Raw genomic sequence first — 23367 nt, forward strand, 5'->3', positions numbered from 1 at the left:
GTTTTAGCGGGGCGCTGCGCCCTGCCCGATTTCAAAAGGGCAAAATGCGCCCTGCCCCTCCAGCAGTGCCCCGCTAAAAGAGCCTGCTGCCTGACTTGCTGCTGTGCCTGGGGAAGCTCCAGGCACCACAATCTCGGCGGTGCTAGGCTTCCCCGGCAGCTCAGGGACTTCGGCGAGACTAGGTCCGCCCCCTTGCATGACGGAGGAAACCCAGGCACGCCCCCTTTAGTGATGCAGCGGCCTGGGCACGCCTCCTTTAGTGACATCGCGGCCCGGGACCGCCTGCAACGATGACGTCAGCGGGCCCGGTCCGCCCCCATTGCGCTGCCCCCGTGCAGCGGCGTTCTTCCTCCAAAAATTCATAGAGGGAACACCACATATGATATATCGCATTCAATCCCATTCCCTGCACACAGGACCGCGGATCAGGTCAGATGTCAAACACATGTGATTTGGCCACTTTTCACCCAATTTGTGGCCCAATCCTTTGGAAACGAGTTTAAAGTGGCCAAACCGGACTAGTGTATGGCCAGCTTTACAGAACTTTGCTCATTTGTCCTAACCTTGAGGTACTGCGGATTCAGCACAAGGCTGATGGCTTTACAGGTCTCAGGGATGAAGCGTCCCAACGCTCGCACAGACATGATGGAGTCGGCCAGATCAGCCAGGGACTTGCCGGTGCCTAGATAGCGCAGGGTGGCCGCCAGCCTGGTTTCGGCGGGTATGGTCCTCCAGAAAGTGCCATCTTTCCTCGTTATGTGCGGGGTCACCATGTGCAGCAGCTCCCGGAAAGTGGCATCATCCATGAGCAACGCGTTCCTGTAGTCATTGGGATTGTTCTCTCGGATCTCCGGGAGCAGGGACACTGGGGGGAGGGAGCATCTCAGCTGCAGCGGACGCTCCTGGGCCCGGCGGGCCCTAACTCGGGCTCTCCTGTCTGAAGCTTTCCGGATAGCAAAGATAGAGGCCACGCTCACTGTGTAGGGGTCCATCACTACCAGAGCAAAGAGGCACTGTGCAGATCACAGCAAGAGGCACTATACAGAGCAGATCAATGAGGCACTGTTCAGAGCAGTGCAGAGCAATGAGGCACTGCACAGAACAGATCAGTGAGGCACTGTACAGAGCAGTGCAGAGCAATGAGGCACTGCACAGAACAGATCAATGAGGCATTGTACAGAGCAGTGCAGAGCAATGAGGCACTGTGCAGAGCAAGGAGGCACTGTGCAGAACAGGGAAAACTGTGGAGAGCAGATCATGTACTCCAGAACGTTCCGCAAGAACACCACAACGTGCCTGCACTCTTGCACTGGGAGAAAATGGCGCCGTCCTCAGGCTCTCCCTCTTGTAGCACTGCACAATGTGAGGACCGCCCTGAGATCGTTCCAAAACAGTGTGTACCTGACCAACGATATCGCTCACGAACGCGCGTCACCACAGTGGAGAGCAGGAGAGCGCCGAGCGATCGATCCGCTCGGCTCGGCGCTCGATGGCTCCGGCCTGCCCCGGTTACATAGCGCATGCGCGCAGCTCCTTCTTCCTTTCTGCCATCTGAAGTCGCCATGGCGCCCGTGGTCAGTATCGGGCTCCTCACATTGCGCCTTACAGGGGCCCCGCACCCGCCCCACCGCCCAACTCCACGCTTATCACCTGCCTTACTGGGTGACGCTGCTGTCTCCGGTCGGCCAGAGCCGGCCTGGCCTGGGGAGCGTGCGGCACGCTGAGCGTGGAGAGCCGCGGCCTAAACAGGCGCTGGGGTGGAGTGTGGTGCTGCCGGGGCGCACGGCGCGGCTGCCGCGGGAGGGGGTGGTGTTGGTGGCCGGGCAGGGTGTTGCCGTGTGTGGGTGAGAGGGCGCTTGGGTGTCCCAGGCCTCGCCCGCTGTACCTAGGAGGCAGCTAGGGCCTAGAGTCAGTTCTGCCCGGAGTGGCAGTACGTTACCAGGGACCGTTCCGGCTGTTCGGAAAAGGGGTCGGCGAGGATCCATGTATAGCAATGTTAGGGGGTTCTTGCGATGAGTGTGGGGCCCTCAATAATAGCTTACATTATGATCCCTTAAGCAGACACCATGTATAGCAATGTTGGGATGGGAATAACCCCAATCAGCTGCAGCTCAAACACCATGTATAGCAATGTTGGGGTTCATTGAGATGAGGGGGGATAATCTATTACGTTATAACACGCCCCCCCCCCCCCCCTTTTACCCCCACCTCAGCTGTAGATCTTCAGGCACCATGGATAGTAATGTTGGGGGGCACTGGGATTAGTAGGGGGCTTGGAAGAAGGGTGGAATACAATTGTAAAGTGCAACGACTCTGCTGCGCTATATAAGAAACTGTAAATAAATAATGATATATTACATTATGCCCCCTCCATCATCTGCAGATCAGACACATGTATAGTAATGTGATGGTCCCTGTGATGAGAGGGGGGTGAATATATCTGATCTGACACCCTGTATAGAGATACAAGGGGATCTGGGGGGGGTAAAATATATCACATTAATCCCTCTCCCATGTTTAAGATGCATTTCAGGCTCTATGTATAGTAATGTTGTGAGTCCCTGGGATGAGGAGGGGATGCAGTAAAATATTAGTCCCCCCTCACCTGCAGCTCACTCAATGTATAGAGATGTTGGGGGTCCCTGCGATGAGCAGGGGGTTTAGACTTTGCCCAGTCAGGTCTCATTGTTATTGTGGGTAACATGGCAGTGGTTTTATGATTGGCGTGTACCCCAGCATAGACGTGTATTTATAGTTATCTGTCTGTGTTGGGGAGAACGGGGGGGGGGGGGGAGCAGGGAAAGTGGGATCCTCTGTACAATTTACAGCAGCTTTCATGGGAAGAACATCATGGTTCCTGTCATTTAAGCCTTGGGTGCTGCAGTGGTTTTACCAAGGCTGCTTCTGTCTCTGTAAAGTAGCATCAGCAAATAATTGTAGTTCTATATTTTAAAGTTGCCCCAGGGATGGGTGCAAGTGGCAGGATTAATAAAAAGCTGAAATCTTCATGCTTGCAGCAACTGTAGTTTTATTATTTTTATGGGTTATCCATTACTCCTTTCACAACGTATTTCAGACCCGGGTAGTTGCTGTGTTGAATCGGGTTGATGTGCCGTGTGAAGCTCCAAAGCTTATAACCCAGGTCGACCAACCCGGCAACTTGACCTGTGTTGCCCTCTGTATAATTGGCTACCTAGGTTTAATCTGAAAGGGTTGGACCCAGGACCGAGATCCCAGGTCTGACCCAGCATAGCAGTAGGTAAGGGTTGGACTGTAGTGTCTTTTTTTGCAATCTTACTCAGTGTACTGTATGTAATTCAAGAAAAGTGAATTGGCAAATAGGTTGCAAGGGTATGGGTTTACTTACCATTAACTCTTTGACACAACTGTGGTATACAAAAATAAGCGTGATTAGTGATTGCTCCCACCTCTTTGGTGTGACAGCACATGTAGGTCAGTTACCACAAATTCTGCCATCAGGATATACATCAGCCAGGAGTTGTTTAAGTGAATGCAGAATATTGACACTTGGAAGGGGCCACTGAGCCATAGCACCACCTATTCCATGCAAACGCCGCAAATAGTGTAGTCTAAGTCAAAGACTGGCAAGGGGGCTGGAAATGTACATCATCTCTACAGAAAATTGATGTACTGATATTCTGGCTTTTATATATAGTATTGCTGCTCCAGATGTATTGACATGTCTGATATACTCTGTGTATAGACTCGATCCCTGCTTTTAACCTCAGTAGACCTGCAGATGGCTATACAGCTAGACTTGTCTGCAGCGTTTATAGATGTGCAAAATCTCATTGGTACTTATGGCCAAACCGGTCTTCGAGATCTACCAACATGTCATGTTTTCCAGGCCACCTGTGGATCTGTAGAATGTCAGTTAGGAATGAATGTAGCACATGTTTGACAGTGTGACAGTAATGACTGCATCTGTGCACCAGCTATGTGGTCTAAGCAATGTGACAATTGGTAATGACTGCAGCTAGGTGGTCTTAGAAGTTTGGATTGTTGGTAGATCTTGAGGACTGGCTTGGCCACCCCTGGTGTAGAGGGAATGTGAAAGCTGGGTACACACAAGGCTTTTTTAAAATAAATATATAACTATTTGTGTGTGCACTATGTGCGCTCCCGCCAGTTTTTGGTCATTCTTCTGTTTGTACAAACGGGAATATCTAATTATATCATTAAGGACTGCATACTCCTGAACTCAAGATTGCACTGTGTATGCACTATATAGTTTGACTGGGAGTTCAAGGGAAATCCATTAGATAGCTAGTATTGTAAAAAATCTAGGAGCCAGAATGAAAGTGTAGGAGCCAGCAAAAAAAATAGTGACAGTGTGTGCCAAAAAGTAACACCATAATGCCTATTACATGTTACACACCCATTACATATTACACCACATGCCACAATGCCCATTATGCCACACACCATAAAACCTATTGCATACTATGCCACAAACAATAATGCCCATTACATATACCACACTGTAATGCCCAGTACAGGGCAAACCAAACACAGTAATGCCCATTACACATTATCCCACACACAACAATGCCCATTACATATACCACACACCGTAATGCCCAGTACAGAGTAAACCAAACACTGTAATGCCCATTACACATTATGCCACACACTGTAATGCCCATTACATATAATACCACACGCCATAATGCCCATGACATATTATGCCACATATGGGTTTCTGACATGATGCCAGGCAGGGGAAGATCGAGAAAAAAAATGACAAAGGGGGTGGGCACCATTGCAGGATCATGGATGAGGACCCAGGAGGTAGAGATTGGCAGGGAGAGCTGGCAGCAGCCTCTGCGTAAGCAGCCGGTTCCGTGGCTGGTTATCCTTTCAGGAGCACTTACAGCAGCCTCGGGTGCCCCATTTAGCAGGCACGTAAGCAGATGGCCCACGGTGGGTTATACGGTTCAATGTAACAGCCAGCAGACTGGTGCATAACTCTCCCGGCTGCCGCTGTATCAGAAGGTCCGCAGCGCGATAAGATGCCCCCGGTAGTGCCCTGCACAAGATGCCCCCAGTGGTTCCCTGATGCCAGCAGTACAACACATACAGTATAATACCCCCCAGCAGCACTAATACTCACCACCACTGCCTGGCCTCTTCTTTTGCTGCCTCCTTACTTATTGAGGGGAGAAGTCAAGGTCGCTCTTCTCCCGCCACACTGGGTGACCCCAGCAGGCGTTTGAAATCTGGCGCCAGCTCTTGAGCCAGGCAGCCAATCACTGACCCCGGCTTCAGGCACCGCGCTCCAATTGGCGCCACATTAAAAATATAGAATATACCTCCCGAGTCCCTACAGCCAGGCTGTGATGCCCTGCAAACATTTTGGCCAGGTCTCCCTGCGGCTAGTTAAAGCACATACTAGTGCGTCCCTGCTGAGCTGATCACAGCAGCAGAGGGGATCGCACAGCGCTGACACGCCGCTGCGCTGAGAGAGAGGAGGCGGGGTGAGCAGGTACATGGGAGAGCTGCGGCGTGGCAGGGGGGGGGACAGATGCATTTTACAGCTGACATCCGCTCACACCAGAGAAGGTGAGTAGCCTGTCAGCATGGCATGGGTAGCTGGAAGCGCTTACACGCTGCTCTGAGTTTAGCAGCGTGTCAGCTCTTCCAGCCACATCCCGCCCCCTGCTACGCTGAGACGCGTCCTGACCTATTGATGAGCGCGGCTGTCAGCCTATCGGCGGCCGGGCACAAGGCAGAGTAAGTAGCAGGAGAAAAAAAAAAAACGGGCAGGACGCAGCGCCCCGCAAAAGGAAGCTAGCGGGAACGCTAATTATAACCTACTGCGGGGCCTGCTGCTGTCCATAAGTCAAGCCAGCACTCTGCCCGGGGTTCTGCTTCCTGGCAAATCTGGTCGCCAGGAAGCAGAATCTGGTTGCCATGGTGACCTGGCCCCCGGGTTTTGTCGAGCCCTGTTTTAAATGAATACTTTTTGCCTTTTACCATCTTTTTTAGATTTTTTCTATGTAATTGTTTCACTATTTGTATCATTAAGCTCTTACGTTGTGCTAATGTGCACACCTTTTTAAAATAAATATATATTTCATACACTTCTTTCAGTATTAGTCGCTGAACCCCTATTCTGTGTTTTTAAAATATATATATATCTATCTTTCACTCACGTTACTTACTCTTGGTTCCCTCGCAGAAAAAGACTGCGACGAAGGGCAGCAAAAAAAAGAAGCAGCTCCTGAAGTTCACCTTGGACTGCACACACCCTGTGGAAGATGGCATCATGGATGCTGCTAACTTTGTAAGTAAAATTGTGCTCTGCCTCTTGTGTGACCCATAGGAGAATGATCTGCCTGGTTTCCATGGTTATATTTAGTCTACTGTGCTGGGGTTCGTGTTGCTGCAGCTGCCAACAGGAGAATTCTTGCTCAGGTCTAATACAAACAAGCCTTAATACTAACAAAGTAATCTTAAAGGTTCTGTATGCCCATTACTACTGTGGTGCAGGTTATTGGACATTAAGGCCCATACACACTGGGCGACTGAGCTGAAAGCCGCTCAAAACAGCAAGTTTGAGTGGCTTTCAGCTCAAAGCCGGCCAGTGTGTATGGCCCAGTGGTGAGCACTGCTGCGCGCTCCTGCATCATTGCCGCGACAGCCGAGCGGCTTTGAGGACGACTTTGCATAGCGCAGCGCTATGCTAAGCTCCCCCCCAGTGTGCATGCACTGAGCGGCTCCCCCCCCCCCCCCCAGCGGTGATAGCGATCATCGCTGTCCATACACGCTGTGTGTATGGACCTTTTAGAGACAGTGATTGAATAGAGCTGCAGTTGTGTAACAACTCTGTTGCTCCTTTTTGCTCTCTTATGCCCCTCTACCTGATTTGTTATTTTCCACTATTCTTTGCTGTATTGTTTTTTTGTTTGTTTGTTTCCTTGCTGCTATTTATGCTGGAGGCTGCATGCCACACAAAGTAAACACTCAACCCAAAATGTGAAAAACCCACCAATTGCCCTTCAAGAAGTAGGGGGCCACATGCTATAGATAATGCAGATCACTCTCCAGTTGGTTATGGTGTAGAGATGCCGAGGTTAGTATGACAGCCTGTGTAGGCAATTACAGCAAGCCCTGTCATTCCTGCAGTAAATTGAACATGTAGCTGTCTATTAACAACTAAAGGGAACAGTTCTGTATTTAACAGGGTAATGAGGGTGTCACACGGGGCGCCCAAACATAGCTACACTAGGGTACTAGAGTGTTTTTAAACATTTTATTGTGGAACTGCAAATATAGATACAGGGCCAGAATAAAAATTAAATACAACCTAAATAGACATGCGGATAACAGATAAATGTCAAAAATATATAGGCAACAGTTTTTCTAAATCTAAATATTTTGTTAAATATAAACACCGTTACTACAGCAAGTATTCTTTAAACCACAAACCTATAAATCAACCACATTGACCGAGAATATGATCAGGAGGGGCGAGAACCTCGATATTACACCAGGTGGTTAATGTTACTGCAGCTCTTAATGACGTTTCTATGGATGGAGAGAAATGTAACATTAGGCAACCATACATTAAATAATTTTTTTTTCCGTGTGTGTCCTTATCAAGAGACGTTTCTAGCCAATCAGGAATAGATGGGAGGGAAACTTGGCAAAAATAAAGACACTGTTAATGTGTCAGATGAAATCCATTGCAATAAGATTGTTTTCTCCTTCATACTTCATGGCAGCCATTACATTGGGTTCATCCCTCTCTCCTCTCCAATTAGACAGGTAGTTTTTCCCCTTAGGATCCAGCCCCTCCTCTATATAATCTGGCACCTCCCCATAGACCATAGTCTTTTTCCTGTCTCCTTCTGTCTGTGACAGGTAGTCAGTTAGTTTATCTTTATTTATTTTTTTCTTTATATATACCCGGTAGGCTGGTTATGCTATCGGAGACCTGGGCGGTCAGGCTGGCGGTGCCTCAAGCCTAAGTATGTCCGGGGCCGGTGGCAAGGACATTAACCGGTAACCCTCAGCGTCCCTCCCCGCTGGTGCGTGTAAGTATCACCTGAGTCAGGTATCCGGCGTCTCCTACGTCTCCCGGTGTCCGTATGCAGGCCCGACTCGCATGGTGAGTGCGCTGGGCTCCCTCGGCAGTCCGGTCTCAGGCTGCGCCTGGAGACGCGCGTCACTTCCGGCGGATGCACGCGGCGTGCGGGTCACGGCCACGTGCGTTCCAGCTACGCGGAAGTACGCGCCAGGCTGACTGGCGCCGGCGGGAAGGAGGGGGACGCTGGCTGCTCGGGCAGCATGTATTTAAAAGGCGCCTGGTCGGTGTTACAGGCGCGGGGCTGTGTTTTGTGGACACAGGACGTTTTGGTCTGGTAGAAGCCAGGAACTGTTACCATGGAGGATGCCTCTCAGAAAAATGTTACACCGCCGCCCAGGTAAGTCCTCTCATAGAGGACACGCTATTCATGCCAGTTGTCAGTCAGATAGTTAGTATCTTTCTCTTGTTTTGTAGTGTGCCTTCAGTGCCCAGAAAGAAAGTGGCTAAGACTAAATACTAAAGTCTGTCCAGGATGTGATAGAGCTTTTGTCGGAGAGACAGTGCTGTGTTTAGAGTGCCTGACAAAGAGATGTTGGAATGAATATATCGGCCCAATTAGCTGAGATGAGAGACTGGATGAAGAAAAATTTTATTTCCAAGGAGGAATATGCAGGGAATAAAAGGTCCAGGTCCCAGACTAGCCTTGATAAGGATGACGGGGATGTGTCTGTGCATGATGATGTGGACAAGGAGGAGTCTGGTGGCTCATCAGCTGAATCAGGCGAAGTGTTGGAGGATGAGCGTCTGTTTAATGTGGAGTTGGTAGAAGCAGTGCTAAAAAATCTTTATAGGACACTTAACTATAAACAGCCTGCAAAGTCTGAGTTTGATGCATTGTTTGAGGATCGATCCAAAAAAGGGAGATCTTTTCCAGTACATAAAGTTGTGAAGGATATCCTAGCTAAAGAGTGGCAGGGTGTCGACAAGAGAGTGGGGTCGACTAAGAGAATTCAAAAAATGTTTCCCATTGAGGATGAAGAATTCATTAAATGGTGTAATATACCCAAAGTCGACGCAGCAGTGTCAGAAGTGACGACTCGTACTACCATTCCCCTTGAGGATGGGGCGTCACTCAAGGACGCAATGGATAAGAAAATGGAGAGTGCTCTGAAAAGATTACACATCTCCGCCTCAGTCTCGCTAAAATCAGGAGTGGCCTTGGCCTCCCTCTCTCGGGCTCTCAGGATCTGGTGTTCTGCCTTACAGGAGGACATACGGGAAAAGGTTTCCCGTGATCAGATCTGCAAGAGTCTTACCCAGATTCAGCTAGCGGTGGACTATATGTGTGAGGCCTCTCTAGATGGTCTTGATTTTGCAGCAAAATCCCTGACATCAGGGTTGGTGGCCCGCAGGGCTTTATGGCTTAAGTCATGGGCGGCAGATTCCCATTCAAAGAACAAGCTAGCGACATTGCCTTACGAGGGTACTTTCCTTTTTGGCAGTCATTTGGATCAGATGATTCAAAGAATGTCAGGTGGTAAATCAGTCAGATTACCACAGGATAGAAGAGGGAGGTTTTCCTCATATTCTTCCAGACAAGCGTATAGACAGGCCAAATCCTACAGGCCAGGCAGGTCTGTCCGGGACAGATACGCGCAGGGGACGTCTAGAGCCTTTTTTCGGCAGTACGTCAAGAAAAGAGGCGAAAGTTCTGGAGCCACACAGAAGCAGTGACGGTGGTCCCATGGTGGAGCAGGCCCAGGTAGCTGGAAGGCTGTTGGGTTTCACTCGCATCTGGGAACAAACCGTCCGAGACAGATGGGTTCTGGAGGTAGTCAAGACGGGCTATCGGCTGGAATTCATGTCAAGGCCAAGAATGGCAAAATTTTGTGTTTCAGAGATCCCAGTTTCGAAGATAGAAAGGGAAGCTTTAAGTTTAAAGGGACTCATCGCGTCAGGAGCAGTGGTGGAAGTCCCGGAGGAAGAGAAAGGGGCCGGTTTTTATTCTCGTCTTTTCATAGTCAGCAAGAGTTCTGGAGGTTACAGAACTATATTAGATTTAAGAAAATTAAACTTGCGCATAAAGAAGAGAAGTTTCCACATGGAGACCACAAAGTCTATCCTGATGGGGTTGAGAAGAAACGATTATATGGTCTCTATCGACCTAAAAGACGCCTACTTCCATATTCCCATTTTCCCAGGCGACAGAAAATATCTGCGATTCTGCATAGGTCACGATCATTACCAGTTCACCTGTCTACCCTTCGGCCTCACCTCTTCACCGAGGGTCTTTACCAAGGTTCTAGTGGTGTTGATAGAAGAACTGAGAAAAAAGAAAGTCATGATATGGGCATATCTAGACGATCTGTTGATTGTGGCACCGTCAGAAGGAGAGGTGATCACAGCAAGGGACTACACCATTCAGTTTCTTCAAGAACACGGGTGGCTATTGAATTGGGAGAAGAGTTGTCTGAGGCCAACACAGAGTCTTCAGTTTCTGGGGGTGTTGGTGGATACCGTAAGGTTCCAAATGTCCTTATCCACAAAGAGATGCGAGAAAATCCAACAACTAATCTCGACGATCTACGAGGAGGATCGCATACCACTCAGATCAGCAATGAGCCTTTTAGGGATGATGGCGTCTATGGTGGACATAATCCCATGGGCCAGATGGAGGATGAGGCCTCTCCAGTGGTCCCTCCTAGGTTACTCGAGAAGACTGGTGCCGCTGGAAAGCAAGATAAAAATCTCAGAGGCAGTCAAAGAATCCCTAATATGGTGGGAGGCCGATCAGCTAGTACCAAGAAAGTCTTCACTGGCAAGCCCCCGTTACAGGGTGATCACCACAGACGCCAGTGCCATGGGTTGGGGGGCTCATGGTCTGGGCAGGACATGCCAAGGTCTGTGGTCCCTTCGAGAGTCAAGAGTTTTCCTCCAATCACAGGGAACTAAGAGCCGTCTGGAAGGCAATAGAATTCTTCAGCGACGATATCAGAGGTGCGCACCTGCGCATTTTTTCGGACAACGCCACTACCGTCTCCTATGTCAACAGACAAGGAGGTACACGGAGTCACGTGCTCTTAGAAGAGGTTCGAAACATCATGTGTTGGGCCGAGGAGAATCTGCTGTCAATATCAGCGCTCCATGTGCTGGGGGAAGACAATCAGCTCGCAGACTATTTGAGCCGCACAAGCGTGGTTCCGGGCGAATGGGAACTGAAGGATTCAGTTTTTCAGAGAATAGTGGAGCAGTTCGGTCAACCGGAGGTGGATCTCATGGCTTCAGCGGCCAACAAGAAGCTGCCACAATTCTACTCCAGATACCCAACTTGGGGGTCAAGCGGAGTGGACGCCCTATCTCAGAGTTGGGAGTTTCACCTGGGGTATGTGTTTCCTCCAATTTCCCTCATTCACAGGACATTGTGGAAGGTCAGAACAGAAGGGATCCAAGTCATAGCCATTCTACCCTACTGGCCCAGGAGGGCTTGGTTCCCCATGTTAGAGAGCATGGCGATTGCGGGTCCAGTGTTTCTTCCAGTGACTCAAGATTTGCTCAAGCAGGGCCCAGTCAATTGTCAAGAGCCTCACAAATTGAATTTAGCGGCCTGGAAATTGAAAGGCGGCAGCTGAGAGACAAAAATTTATCCCCGGAAGTCATTGAGGTACTTCTCCAAGCAAGGAAGAAGATATCGTCAGAAATCTATTATAGAATATGGCGGGTGTTCGCAGCATGGTCCAAGGACAAGTTCAGTTTTCCTAAAGCAAACATTCCCCAAGTGTTACAGTTCCTTTGTGATGGGCTTAACAAAGGGCTTTCGGCTTCGACACTCAAGGTCCAGATATCGGCACTGAGTGTGCTGCTGGACAGGAAACTAGCGGAGCATAGTTTAATTAAAAGATTTTGCCAAGCTATCAAGAAAATCCGGCCTAGGATTAGGTCAATAATCCCCCAGTGGGATCTTAATTTAGTCTTGAATGGACTAATGGAGGCTCCGTTTGAGCCGTTGGACAGAGCGAAGTTAAAGTTTCTAACATGGAAGATGTTATTTTTAGTTGCAATAACCTCAGCAAAAAGAGTGGGAGAGATTCGTGCTCTGTGCATTAAAGAACAGTATTTGAAGATTTTCCCGGATCGGGTAGTATTGAGGACTAGACCGGCCTTTCTACCCAAGGTGGTTTCCTCATTTAATTTAAATCAAGAGATTGTTTTGCCTTGTTTTTTCCAAAATCCTCTGACGAAGAAAGAGGAAAAGTTGCATACATTAGATGTCTTGAGAGCTATCAAGATATATCTACACAGGACAATGGGGTTCAGGAAGTCAGAAGCACTATTCGTGATTCCCCAGGGGGCAAAGAAAGGGTTGGCTCCGTCAAAACAATCAATGTCAAGGTGGCTAAAAGAGGTAATTGCCTTCACTTACAGAAAAGTTGGTCGTGAAGTTCCTGAGGGTATTAAGGCTCACTCAACAAGGGCAATGGCGGTTACTTGGGCGAGAGAGGCCAAAGTTTCGGCTAAGGAAATCTGTCAAGCAGCCACCTGGTCTTCCTTGCATACCTTCTCTAAGCATTATGCATTGGATGTCGCGAGCCCTAGTTTTGGAAGTGAAGTTCTTAAGCAAGTCTTGGCTTGAGGTATAGTATAACCCACCCTACTGCTTTGGTACATCCCAATGTAATGGCTGCCATGAAGTATGAAGGAGAAAGCAAGGATTATACTCACGATAATACCTTTTCTTCGGAATACTTCATGGCAGCCCAAAAATTTGTTGGCCCTCCCTATTTGTGTTTTTCCCTAGGATCAGGACGGAGACAGTCAAAGACTATGGTCTATGGGGAGGTGCCAGATTATATAGAGGAGGGGCTGGATCCTAAGGGAAAAAACTACCTGTCTAATTGGAGAGGAGAGAGGGATGAACCCAATGTAATGGCTGCCATGAAGTATTCCGAAGAAAAGGTATTATCGTGAGTATAATCCTTGCTTTCTCTGCTGCTGTTTTTAATTTAGGAAAGAACAATATCTGCCCCAATGGAAGTCTCTTAACACCCATTTCAATGAAAAGCGCTTGCAAGCTGGGTACAAAATCTTGGGTGCGACCTGGCTTGTAAGCGCTTTCACACTAGCCGCCCAACCCGGCTTAAAGTTGGGTGGGTGACCTAACCGGGAGGCGAGCCGGGGCGGTGCTGGAAGATGTCGGCATCTCTCAGCAACGTCTTTACAGTGCAGTGAATGGGACTTTGTTGCGCATTCATGTGCAGTAACCCGGGAAATATTTGTCAATGTGAAAGGGGTATAAGTTAGATGCTGTATGGATTGGGACGTCCCCATTCAGGTGTGGGGCAGATAGTGATGTTATGTGTGTTTATTATATTGGCCTATTTACTAGCCAGAAATGATGTAACTCAGGGCAGCTCCACATGCAGTGCTGTAAGTCCGCATCTGGTGCTGCACATTCAAAACAATTTGAATCTGGAGTTACCGGTGAACAGGCTTTGTACTGGCATATAATACGCTCTGTGCCACAATTTACATTGTTTCCCTATATGAAGCAGCAACTAAGTTTTTGTTAATGTGATTAAATAATGAGAGAAGATTTAGGTACTAGTGTTAAACGCAGGGTTGCCTACCTGACCCTCTCCCTCAGGGAGAAAATGCTCTGTTCCTGGACTTCCCTGGTAATGTAGGATTGCCAGCACCTGTGGGGAGCTAGGTAATTGATAACAAAGGTGTTTCACCACAGGTGATGCCAATCCTACATTACCAGGGAAGTCCAGGAACAGAGCTTTTTCTCCCTCATGGAGAGGGTCAGGTAGACAACCCTGGTTTAACGCCTTTAGTGCTGGGTGGCTTTTGTGGGCCCTAGGACCATATAATTGTGATCTATATGTATAGGTTTTTATTTATCAGTCTTAATGGCTTTCTACATTAAGTTAATACGTGTGAATATTGATGATCCATTACAGGAGCAGTTCTTGCACGACCGAATCAAGGTCAATGGAAAAGTTGGCAACCTCGGTGGTGGAGCTGTCACTATCGAGAGGAGCAAGAGTAAAATCACTGTATCGTCAGAAGTGCCGTTTTCCAAGAGGTGAGTGAGCTCCCATCTATGGTCAGTTTATCACAGATATCGGATTTAATGCAGAGTTTGGCTCATGGCACACATTGAATAGCAGTATGTCTGCCAATTAATTTGTCCCCCCCTTCCTCTGCCAGCCCCCTGCAGCTTCCTGGGAGTTTCATATGATTTCATGCAATTTATTATATGCAAGACTTGGCGCATCAAGTTTTACATATCGTGACAGAGCTCTTCTTGGGAGCTGCCGGAGAAATCGGGTCCAAGTTGTCCTTGGGGCAAGTTGGACTAATGTATGGGGGTCTTTAGTCCTCAGTATCTTGGCACATGGCAACTGGTGCATTATCTCCTTCCACTTTATCTTCAATTTATCTTTTTGCCATGCGTGATACATATGCCCCATTATCTTGTATTCACCTACCCAAGTAGGGTAAGATCTGTCTGATTAAATATCTATATTGCAATCTTAATTTGGTTTGAAGCCAAGTGCTACATACCGTATATTTACCCAGTGAAATGAGTGCTAAGTTGGCTATATGATCCAAGCAGACAGTGTTGGTCTGGAGTTTGGTTTTGAACAGAAACACCTGTATGTTTTGTGTCTACTGTGTAGAAGGGTGGTAATCGGCTACACTGTTTTAGGGAGTTAAGGAGCATGCTTTGGGAATTTGCTATTTCAGGGCGCAATTGACAGAGGTAGCAGTGAAGTCTTGTGGGGTGTAGCCTGATGAGGAAATTGAAGTAAAGGTTCTCTGTATCACTTATCAGAAATGCTCGGGACAGGAACATTTTGGGTAAGGGATAATTTACAGCTACAGGGGTGTTTAAACAAAAAATACTTTGGTTTTCGGCTATACGGACGAGAGAGACTGGACCTTTAATGTAAATACAGGATATTATGAGTGGGTCTGTGTAACACAAATGTTACCAAACTTATTTTTGAATAGCAGGGCCCTAAATCAGATTACTTTTTCACGGCACGCTCAGGCCAAATGTTTCTTAAAGTAAAATTTTTTTATTTTTTTTTTACTGTTATTTCAATTCAAAATTTGAGACTTGAAATGACCTCTATATATTGTGTATATAGTTGTACAAAAACAAAATGGGGGAAAACATAACCTGTGTGGTTTGTGGATAACGAAATATGACACTTTCCTGTTAAGAACTAAATGGAGCCCATGCACTTAGCATTTCCATGTTATACTATTTTGGAGAATGAAAACTTTTTCATAAGGCTTCTTTGACCAATGTTGATAGTCATATATCAGAAGCCATATATCAAAATGATTTTCTTTTCGTAACGTAGTGTTCGTCCAATCCATACAAAAAAGTGAGATTCTAGGGTGGTGTAGCGAAATTGGGACACGGTCTGGGGATATCCATTGGGAATATAATATATAATATGATTCCCTCTAGTTAAGTTACTGGAGGGGAGTTTTGGGTAAATGCCCACGTTTTATCTATTTCAAACGTAATGGAATCGTTAAGACGGCAAGTGGTTTTGGTTTTATCCTGTGGGGCCGGGGCCAGTGTGTTTTTACCCATGTGAGACTGATGGTGCGCTTTGGAAATGTTTAAATATTGTTCAGTGTGCCGCAAGTTGAAGTGCAGACCATATACTTGCCAATTGTTGGCTGGAAACTGGGGCATTCTGTGTTGGCAGCACTGCCACCTATGTCAAACACGCGGACCCTGACTGTGGATGCAGGCAGTCTGCTCTGTCACTATTTCTGCCGAGAACTGTGCCCATCTTTTTATACTAGAAGAAGGGATCTCCTCTGCCCTCTATTCTGATGCTGCTCAGCACTGTGAGCCATTAAGTCGTGTTGACTCTTATATATGGAACATCAGTGCAGTGTGACATCCGGAGTTGTCACATGGCAGGGGAATATTTCCGGGCGAAGTGCATAAGCCAAAGAGGACATGTTAGGGAGTATTTAATAGTGTTTGAGTTTGCTGAAGGTGTGAGAAGGCCAATGTCTGTTTTTTTTTTTTAAAAGCACCAATATCCCTGTCTTGTAAATGATTGGTGCTTTAAATAAACTACGTTTGGCTGGCAAATACACTTACATATGCCCCGTTTGCTGTTCTTGATGAAGTAATGTTGTGGCTGCTTCTATGTTAGTCAGCGTATGACCTTTGTAATCAGGTTGTTGTGTAATCAAAATTGTCAAATCTAAAGTATACACCTAGTGCGTTACAGGTGTACTATTCCTCAGGTGAAGGGATATGGACGTAGTTAGCTCCTCCCATTATGGAGGACCAGTAAACGTTTGATGCACCAAGGAGTTCGGATGTAATGTTTGGCATCTGTCTGTCTTGCAGGTACTTGAAATATCTGACTAAAAAATATCTGAAGAAGAATAATCTGCGTGATTGGCTGCGTGTGGTTGCTAACAGTAAGGAGAGCTATGAATTACGATACTTCCAGATCAACCAAGATGAAGAGGAGGAGGAAGATGAGGATTAAATGGTCGGTCTGGATCGCTTTTGTATTTCCAAAAATAAAGATATAAACACTCTGGTTTGTTTTCAGTACTTTCTCCTGCACATTTTAATATATACTTTGTCTTAATACAATATTAGGCTACAGTAGTCCGCTCAAAGTACCGTAGTCTAAAGCTACATTCTGGAATGGTGACCACCAACTTACTGGGGACCAGTAATATTACTACAGATGGAGTGCCTTCATTAGAGCGGGTCCTGTCGTTCCGTTGGTGCCAGCACACACCCCCTAACCCTGCCTGTCTCCCTGAAGCAGAGACTGGCAGGGATTCCGCTACCCGCCACTGAGAAACGGGATGTGTGAGACGCTCGCACGTCCCCGTCGGATGTATCGCCTCTCTGCCAGCGGAGGGGATTTGGCGAGAGCTGGTTCTGAACAAGAGGATCTATAGCTCCTTATATACTGGTCAGAATGGCACAATAGTTATCCACTGTGTGGATCCAACTGATCCTTAAATTAATTCATACTTGCTCCCACATACAGAAATAACCCCCCCAAAATGTTGCGTTCATGGATTAACCCAGGGGTTCCCAATCTTTTTCTAATCACAGCACCCTAGAGTATCAGAATTTTTCCATAGCACCCCTAGGCCCCAAAAAATATATATATTAAGTAGATTGTGTTTATATGTGATTCTTAGGTTCAGTTATGTGGTAAAGGGCAGGATTTGGTTCTGATTGTACACATTTTAGGATTGGCAGCCACCAGCACTGGTTTTGTCCAGAAATAATTGATCATAAATAATTTTAATTGGTCCTGGATCACTAACCTGTGGCACCCCTGCAAGTGTCCCGAGGCACCCCAGGGAGCCTAGTCGCACAGTTTGGGAACCACTGGATTAACCCCTTGGGTGGTATGCTCAGAAATTTTCCAGGCTCAGGTGCACGGCAGTGTTGTCCAGATGTGCAATGTGCACCACCTCTAGAGCCCCCATCACCTTTGCTCCAGCGATTTGTACGCCGTGACTCCCTCTTCCCCAGCCGGCATGCAGTTTCAAGCAATGACGTAGGCGGCAGGCTCGGATGTTTGGGGGGAATCGGGAGAGTTCAGGCGCCCGAGTCCTGCCGAGCCGCTGTGAAACATCCCTCAGCCTGCTGCCCGTGTGATGACTGACAGGTGGCTGGGGCAGGGGAGCTCTGGCGTACTAACGCCGGAGCCAAGGTGAGGGGGCCGGCGGCTTCCTATGATCTGTGGTTGGTTTTGCTGGGGCAGGACAAACCTGCTCTGGTAGGTTTGTCCTGCCCCAGCAAAACCCACCACTCAAGGGTTTAAAGAACCGCTTTTCACACGGAGTAATATCAAAGATTTATGTCAAGAAAGAACGTGACGGCATCTTGTACCGTGGGTTCATAAAGGCATTTCCAATTTTGAGATAACACCCTTAATAATCTGACTTGCATTATCTAAATATATAAAAGGCTAACTACTCCTCTGAGGTGAAGTACTGCTGGTGACCACTAGAGGCCAATCAACAGACCGAATGACTCCTTTTGTGTTAAGATATAACAAAGTGAACGCAATTTTTGGAGGAACACTGATCAGTTTCAAACTTGCGAGAGCTGTGAAGACAGATGGGGACCAGGGGAGGGGTGGAAAGATTTTAATGCTTACCATGCCTGTTCATCTCCATGGCCTGATGCCAATAATCTCAAAACTTCACCAGAGAGGAAATAGTCCGATTTTGGGTTTTAAACCCAAAATATGACCCCCTTTAGTAAAGTCCCTCATTAGCAATCTGAAATTCACAATTTGATGATTTTGTAGTTTGTTCCATGATTGTATGAATTCCCAATCTTGCAATATGCTCTCATACACTACAGCAGGGGTGGCCAAACTGGTCCTTGAGATCTACCAACGGTCCATGTTTCCCAGATCACCTAGCTGGTGCACAGCTGTAGTCATTACTGTCACATTTTCAAACCTGCTGCATTCATTCCTACTATAGATATACAGGTGGCCTGAAATACGTCAGCTGTTGGTTCTTCTTGAGGAGCAGTTTGGCCACCTCTGCCCATCAGATATTTACCAGTGATTTGCTGTCAACTCCCATTGCAGTGTGTCCCAACATTTTGGACATTGTGATCACTCTGATTGTAATCATCAATTGAAGAAGCCCGTACATCAGCAATGATTTATTGCAGTGGTGCTCAAACTCTGTCCACAGGACCCCACACAGTTCATGGTTTCCAAGTCACCCACTGTCACATCTTAAAAGATCCACAAATGGCGCTAATTATTTTGCTTGTGATTCTGTGAGGAGACCTGCAAAACATCCACTGTGTGGTGTCCTGAGGACTGAGTTTGAGATCCTGTGTGTTAGCACAATCATCCTAAAAATTGTCAAAATACCTCGATCCATCTCTGATGGATGGGCTTCCGCAATTGATTGGGATCAAAAAATGATCACCATGCCATTGCAGATTGTCCTGCATATTGGACTAGCTGGGGTATGGGCATTTTCAGATTTGACGGGCAAATATATTTGCAAATCGCTGGTAAACATCTGTAGAAATGACAAAAACTTGGATTGTTGTTGTATGACCAGCTTATGCCCTATATACACACAGGGCGATGTGGCGGCATGTGCTAAGGCTAAGCGATGTAGTTATCACATCGGTTACAAGTGGAGAAAGTATCCATTGATCCAAATCCTTATATGCCCTGGAGGTGAGCTGGTGTTACGTATAATATACAGGGATAATCAGGAACATGGAGTATATCCAAGAAGCATAAATGCAATACAATAAAACCGGCATAATGTTACATGCTATAAGCAAGTTACAAAACAAACATGTTATGGGTCCTCATCCTATCCTTTGTGCTGCATAGTGCAAGTTGTGTGGTGTGACTAAAGCTGGCCATACACACACAGATTTATCTGTCCAATCTATCTGGTGGGACAAAAGACCTGGAAATATATGGGAGAAAATGATAATCAAAAATTTGCTCCCAAATGCTGGAAAACAGACAAAAACAATTGCTTGGATAATTTTTTTTGTGTCATATTGATTTAATAGCATTGTCTGTTTTCCAGCAAATCTTTGATTGTCGTTTTCTCATAAATTTAAAGGTTTTGTTGTTCCAGATTGGACAGATCAATCTGTGTGTGTGGCCAGTTTTAGATTGCCATCCAATCCGACAAAGCTCTAGGTGGAGTTCTACGCACAATTTGTGTTTGTGTCTCAGTCTACATGAGCTATAAGATGCTGGGGGGTGCCCTGCTCTCTGTGTCTTCCTTTCCTGCTGGATCTGGGACTCTACCTAAGGCTGGAAATCTGGATGGCTGACTGACGATGTCTAGGTTGGCAATCAATAGGTCGACATGCATAGTGTCAACCTTGACAAAAGTCAACGTGGACAAGATCTGTGAGCTGCACCACACCCAGGCGGGACTGCACTCGCTGTCACAGCTCGACATCCAGCCAAGTGTGACCGCTGTCTATGGCCCGTTTGCTTGTCTCCTCCCTCCGTCTTCCGTTTTTTTAGATGGGATGTGCCCTGTGCATCTTACTGCCTTATACAGTGGCGGTACCAGTGCTACTGCATCACCACCCAACAGCCACCACTCAATGCATAATACAAGTGTTTACTACACTAATGCTTCCATTAACCCTTATAAATCTCTGGCTAAATCTGTGTACTTGTTATGCACCTGTATACCTGTATTAACTCAGCGTTACTCTGCATCATGTTATCTGCCGGGTAACCCTTTCAGTGACAAGTACATTTGTCAAAATAGATGTGAAAATTGACAAGCAAACAATGTTACCATAATGATCTGTAATGTTTACCATATATAGGAAATCTAGTATATATATATATATAATTTTTTTTTTTTACACAGCATTTTTTATTTGAATTTATACGGGCAAATATATTAGTGACATTGGGGCAGATGTACTAATCTGCCTATAACGTTTTGAGAATAACGAGTCCCGCTTCTCCAGCATAACGTGGAGAAGCGGGCAAACGTTATAGGCAGATGTATTAACCCCCCCAAAGCCGATAAGGAGAGCCGTTATCCCCAGCATTAACGGCTCTCCTTATCGGCTCCCTCGCCGCCCCGCACATGCGCAGTCGCAGTCGCCCCCCCCTGCCCGGCTTACTGGGCATGTGCGAGATCTCCAGCGCAGCTCAAGCCAGACGCAGGGCTAGCGTTGTCCCCATAGTGGGGGATAGGACAACGCTAGCCCTGAGCTGGCGAAGCGGCCAGGGTGAATTAACGCCTTGAAGGCTGTTAATACATCACCCCGGCCGTTAATCCCTGGGGGGGATTGCAGGGACAGCCCCGCCGAGTTACGAGGTGCGCTAGTAATACATTAGGACAGACGTAATCCCCCCCAGTTAACCAGCGTTAAGTGCATTTTTGCACTTAACGCTGGTTAATACATCTGCCCCATTTTTAGCAGATTTTTTTACACTTCTCTTGTTGGCAGTCAAAGGGCTAATAAACCAATACTCCTGGTTCATGTGTATGGAGTGACATCCATTGCACACTGCTAACACCTATTAACACCATAATAATAATAATAATAATAACCCCCCCCCCTTACTAACACCTATTAACACCATAATAATTGACAAAAGGTTGACCTGAGGTTTTTTTTTTTTCTTTCATACTTTAAAATCCATCCAATCTCCAATTGGAAATGGTACTAATGCACTAATACAGTAATTGAGGATCCATGTTGACAGGTGTCACCCAAATCTTACAAACCTCATGATGACCTTCTGCTTGTGTTGATCTTTTGTCAATGTCAGCCTTTTTCAGGTCAACCTTTTGTCAAAGTGGACGTTTGCATGTCCACCTTACAGTATTGACCTATTAGCTGTGGACTTTTCCATCCATACCCGGTCTCCCAAGTGTGTCTTATGGGTACATTTAATAAAGTTTCTAAAAAAAAATAATAATAATAATTTGCTATAGAAACCAATACGAGTCGTTTCTATTTTGCATTCTAGAAAATTATAGACAGAATCTGATTGGTTGCTATGGGCAATATCACCTCTTCTTTTTATTTTATTTTTTTTAACCTTTAGTACATTTACCCCCTGAGTTTTTATGATGTGTATGAATAGGTTATATTGTTGTCTTATTCATTTTTTTTTGCACCCGTCTCTAAAATTGGCTTTCGACGATGCTACATTTTGAATCCCAAAATGAACAGTAAGACGCTGCAGGAGCCTGAGACACCGGCTAAGATGCCATTAAGGTGCACAGCATGGCTGGTATTAATCTGCCACTAGGAAATCGAATATCATTTATATAAATGTGTTTGTTCCATTTCTATTTAAATGGGGAAAAAATGACCTTAATTTAGGCAACTGACTTAAGTGCAGTCTGATAGGTTCCCGAGTGCTGGACAGCGCTGACTCCATGTTATTACACATGCATTGCATTAGAACACCCGCTTCAGGCGTTTTCCAGGACGTCGCTGAGGTTAAAAACATGTCACTGCATAGATAAACACAATGAGAAATGTCGGAGAACTATTCCGGAAGCAATTTAATGAAAGCTCTGGATTGGAAGAAAATGTTTCAATTTTCTTCTGCGAACGTTTTTATATCCCTTTGATTTAGAATTATTCAATATCCCCCGTCCTTTGCAGAGCTAATGAGATTTAAGCTTGGAAGTGGTTTGAATTTGAAGTTATTTCTCAGCAAACAGTGATCTCGTGGTGCAACCGCCGAGGGCCCATTTCCTTACTGACATTCACAGCAATCAATTTATAGGCAAAGATAAACAAATTGTTGCAGAGGTGCTAAAATCTAATTTATTTCCTTTTTACCAATAACATAGGAGTGGGCTGGTGGGAGCATTGTTACATAGTGTGCTCTACCTAATGTACAGTATCTGAGGGATGAGCATGAATCCCATTTATTCAAGGTCACTAAGCTGATACAACGTTAATAGAACTGTAATAAGGACACCTCGTAGCTGAATGTGATATTGTGAGGGGATACTGTACAATGGGATCTGGAAAATGTTTTATTTATTCAAAGGGGAAGTCACCTGCTATTCTAAAGCTAGAATATGAGGTGACTTATATAAAGGATATAGAAATGGAATAAGGGGCGCTGGTCTACTTCCAAAAAAAACCACTGCACATAGATCTTAACCCCTTTGCTCTCCTCTCTTTAAATTCTCTTTAATGAATTTCATTATCTAAATAATAGAATTATTTTAATTAAAAACTCCATTTGCTCCAAAGTGTGTGTATGTATGTATATATATATATATATATATATATATATATATACTGGTAAACCTGCTCGAAGATAATGTTTCAAAAGCTAGAAGATGTAGTTTCACTTGCTGCCAACAGATGGCAGTGTTTCAGAATCGCATGGACACTAGACATATATAGAGAGAGAGCTGTATCAGCGGCACTCAGGTCTTTTAAAGAATGACTCGGTCAACTGTGAAGTGGTCAACGTTTCAGTGCCTGAAAGTTACGCCTTACCCTATCCCATTAACGTTGTTCCGTGGCTCTTCCACCTCCCTAGTTTCTGCTGGAAAGCTGCTCGGAAACTTCCCTCTCTCTCCTCCCTCTCTCTCCTCGCTATCATCCCCTTATATGGCCTTCCTTTACGACAAACTTTTTTCCCCAGGTTCCGAGGCCAGTACTTTTCGATCATGGTACAACCAGGGTCTCTTTCGCATAGGGCAGCTGGTAAACGAGAAAGGAGTAATCCCTTCGGAGGGAATGGAATTTGCCCGCAAGTGATTTTTGGTGC

The 23367-nt window shown here is 46.2% G+C and overlaps 1 protein-coding gene across 1 annotated transcript; it reads left to right on the forward strand.

Moving 5' to 3' along the window:
- Window positions 1–1448: 1448 nt before the first annotated feature.
- On the forward strand, window positions 1449–16645 carry RPL22 (ribosomal protein L22). Its single transcript, XM_083162993.1, has 4 exons — window positions 1449–1574; window positions 6203–6307; window positions 14014–14138; window positions 16449–16645. Exons 1-4 carry the CDS (start codon window positions 1521–1523, stop codon window positions 16591–16593), a joined length of 429 nt encoding a protein of 142 aa, XP_083019119.1. The 5' UTR covers window positions 1449–1520; the 3' UTR covers window positions 16594–16645.
- The last annotated feature ends 6722 nt before the right edge of the window (window positions 16646–23367 follow it).

This window comes from Crinia signifera, chromosome 19 (genome assembly GCF_055691185.1).
Source record: "Crinia signifera chromosome 19, ASM5569118v1, whole genome shotgun sequence".
NCBI lineage: Eukaryota > Metazoa > Chordata > Amphibia > Anura > Myobatrachidae > Crinia > Crinia signifera.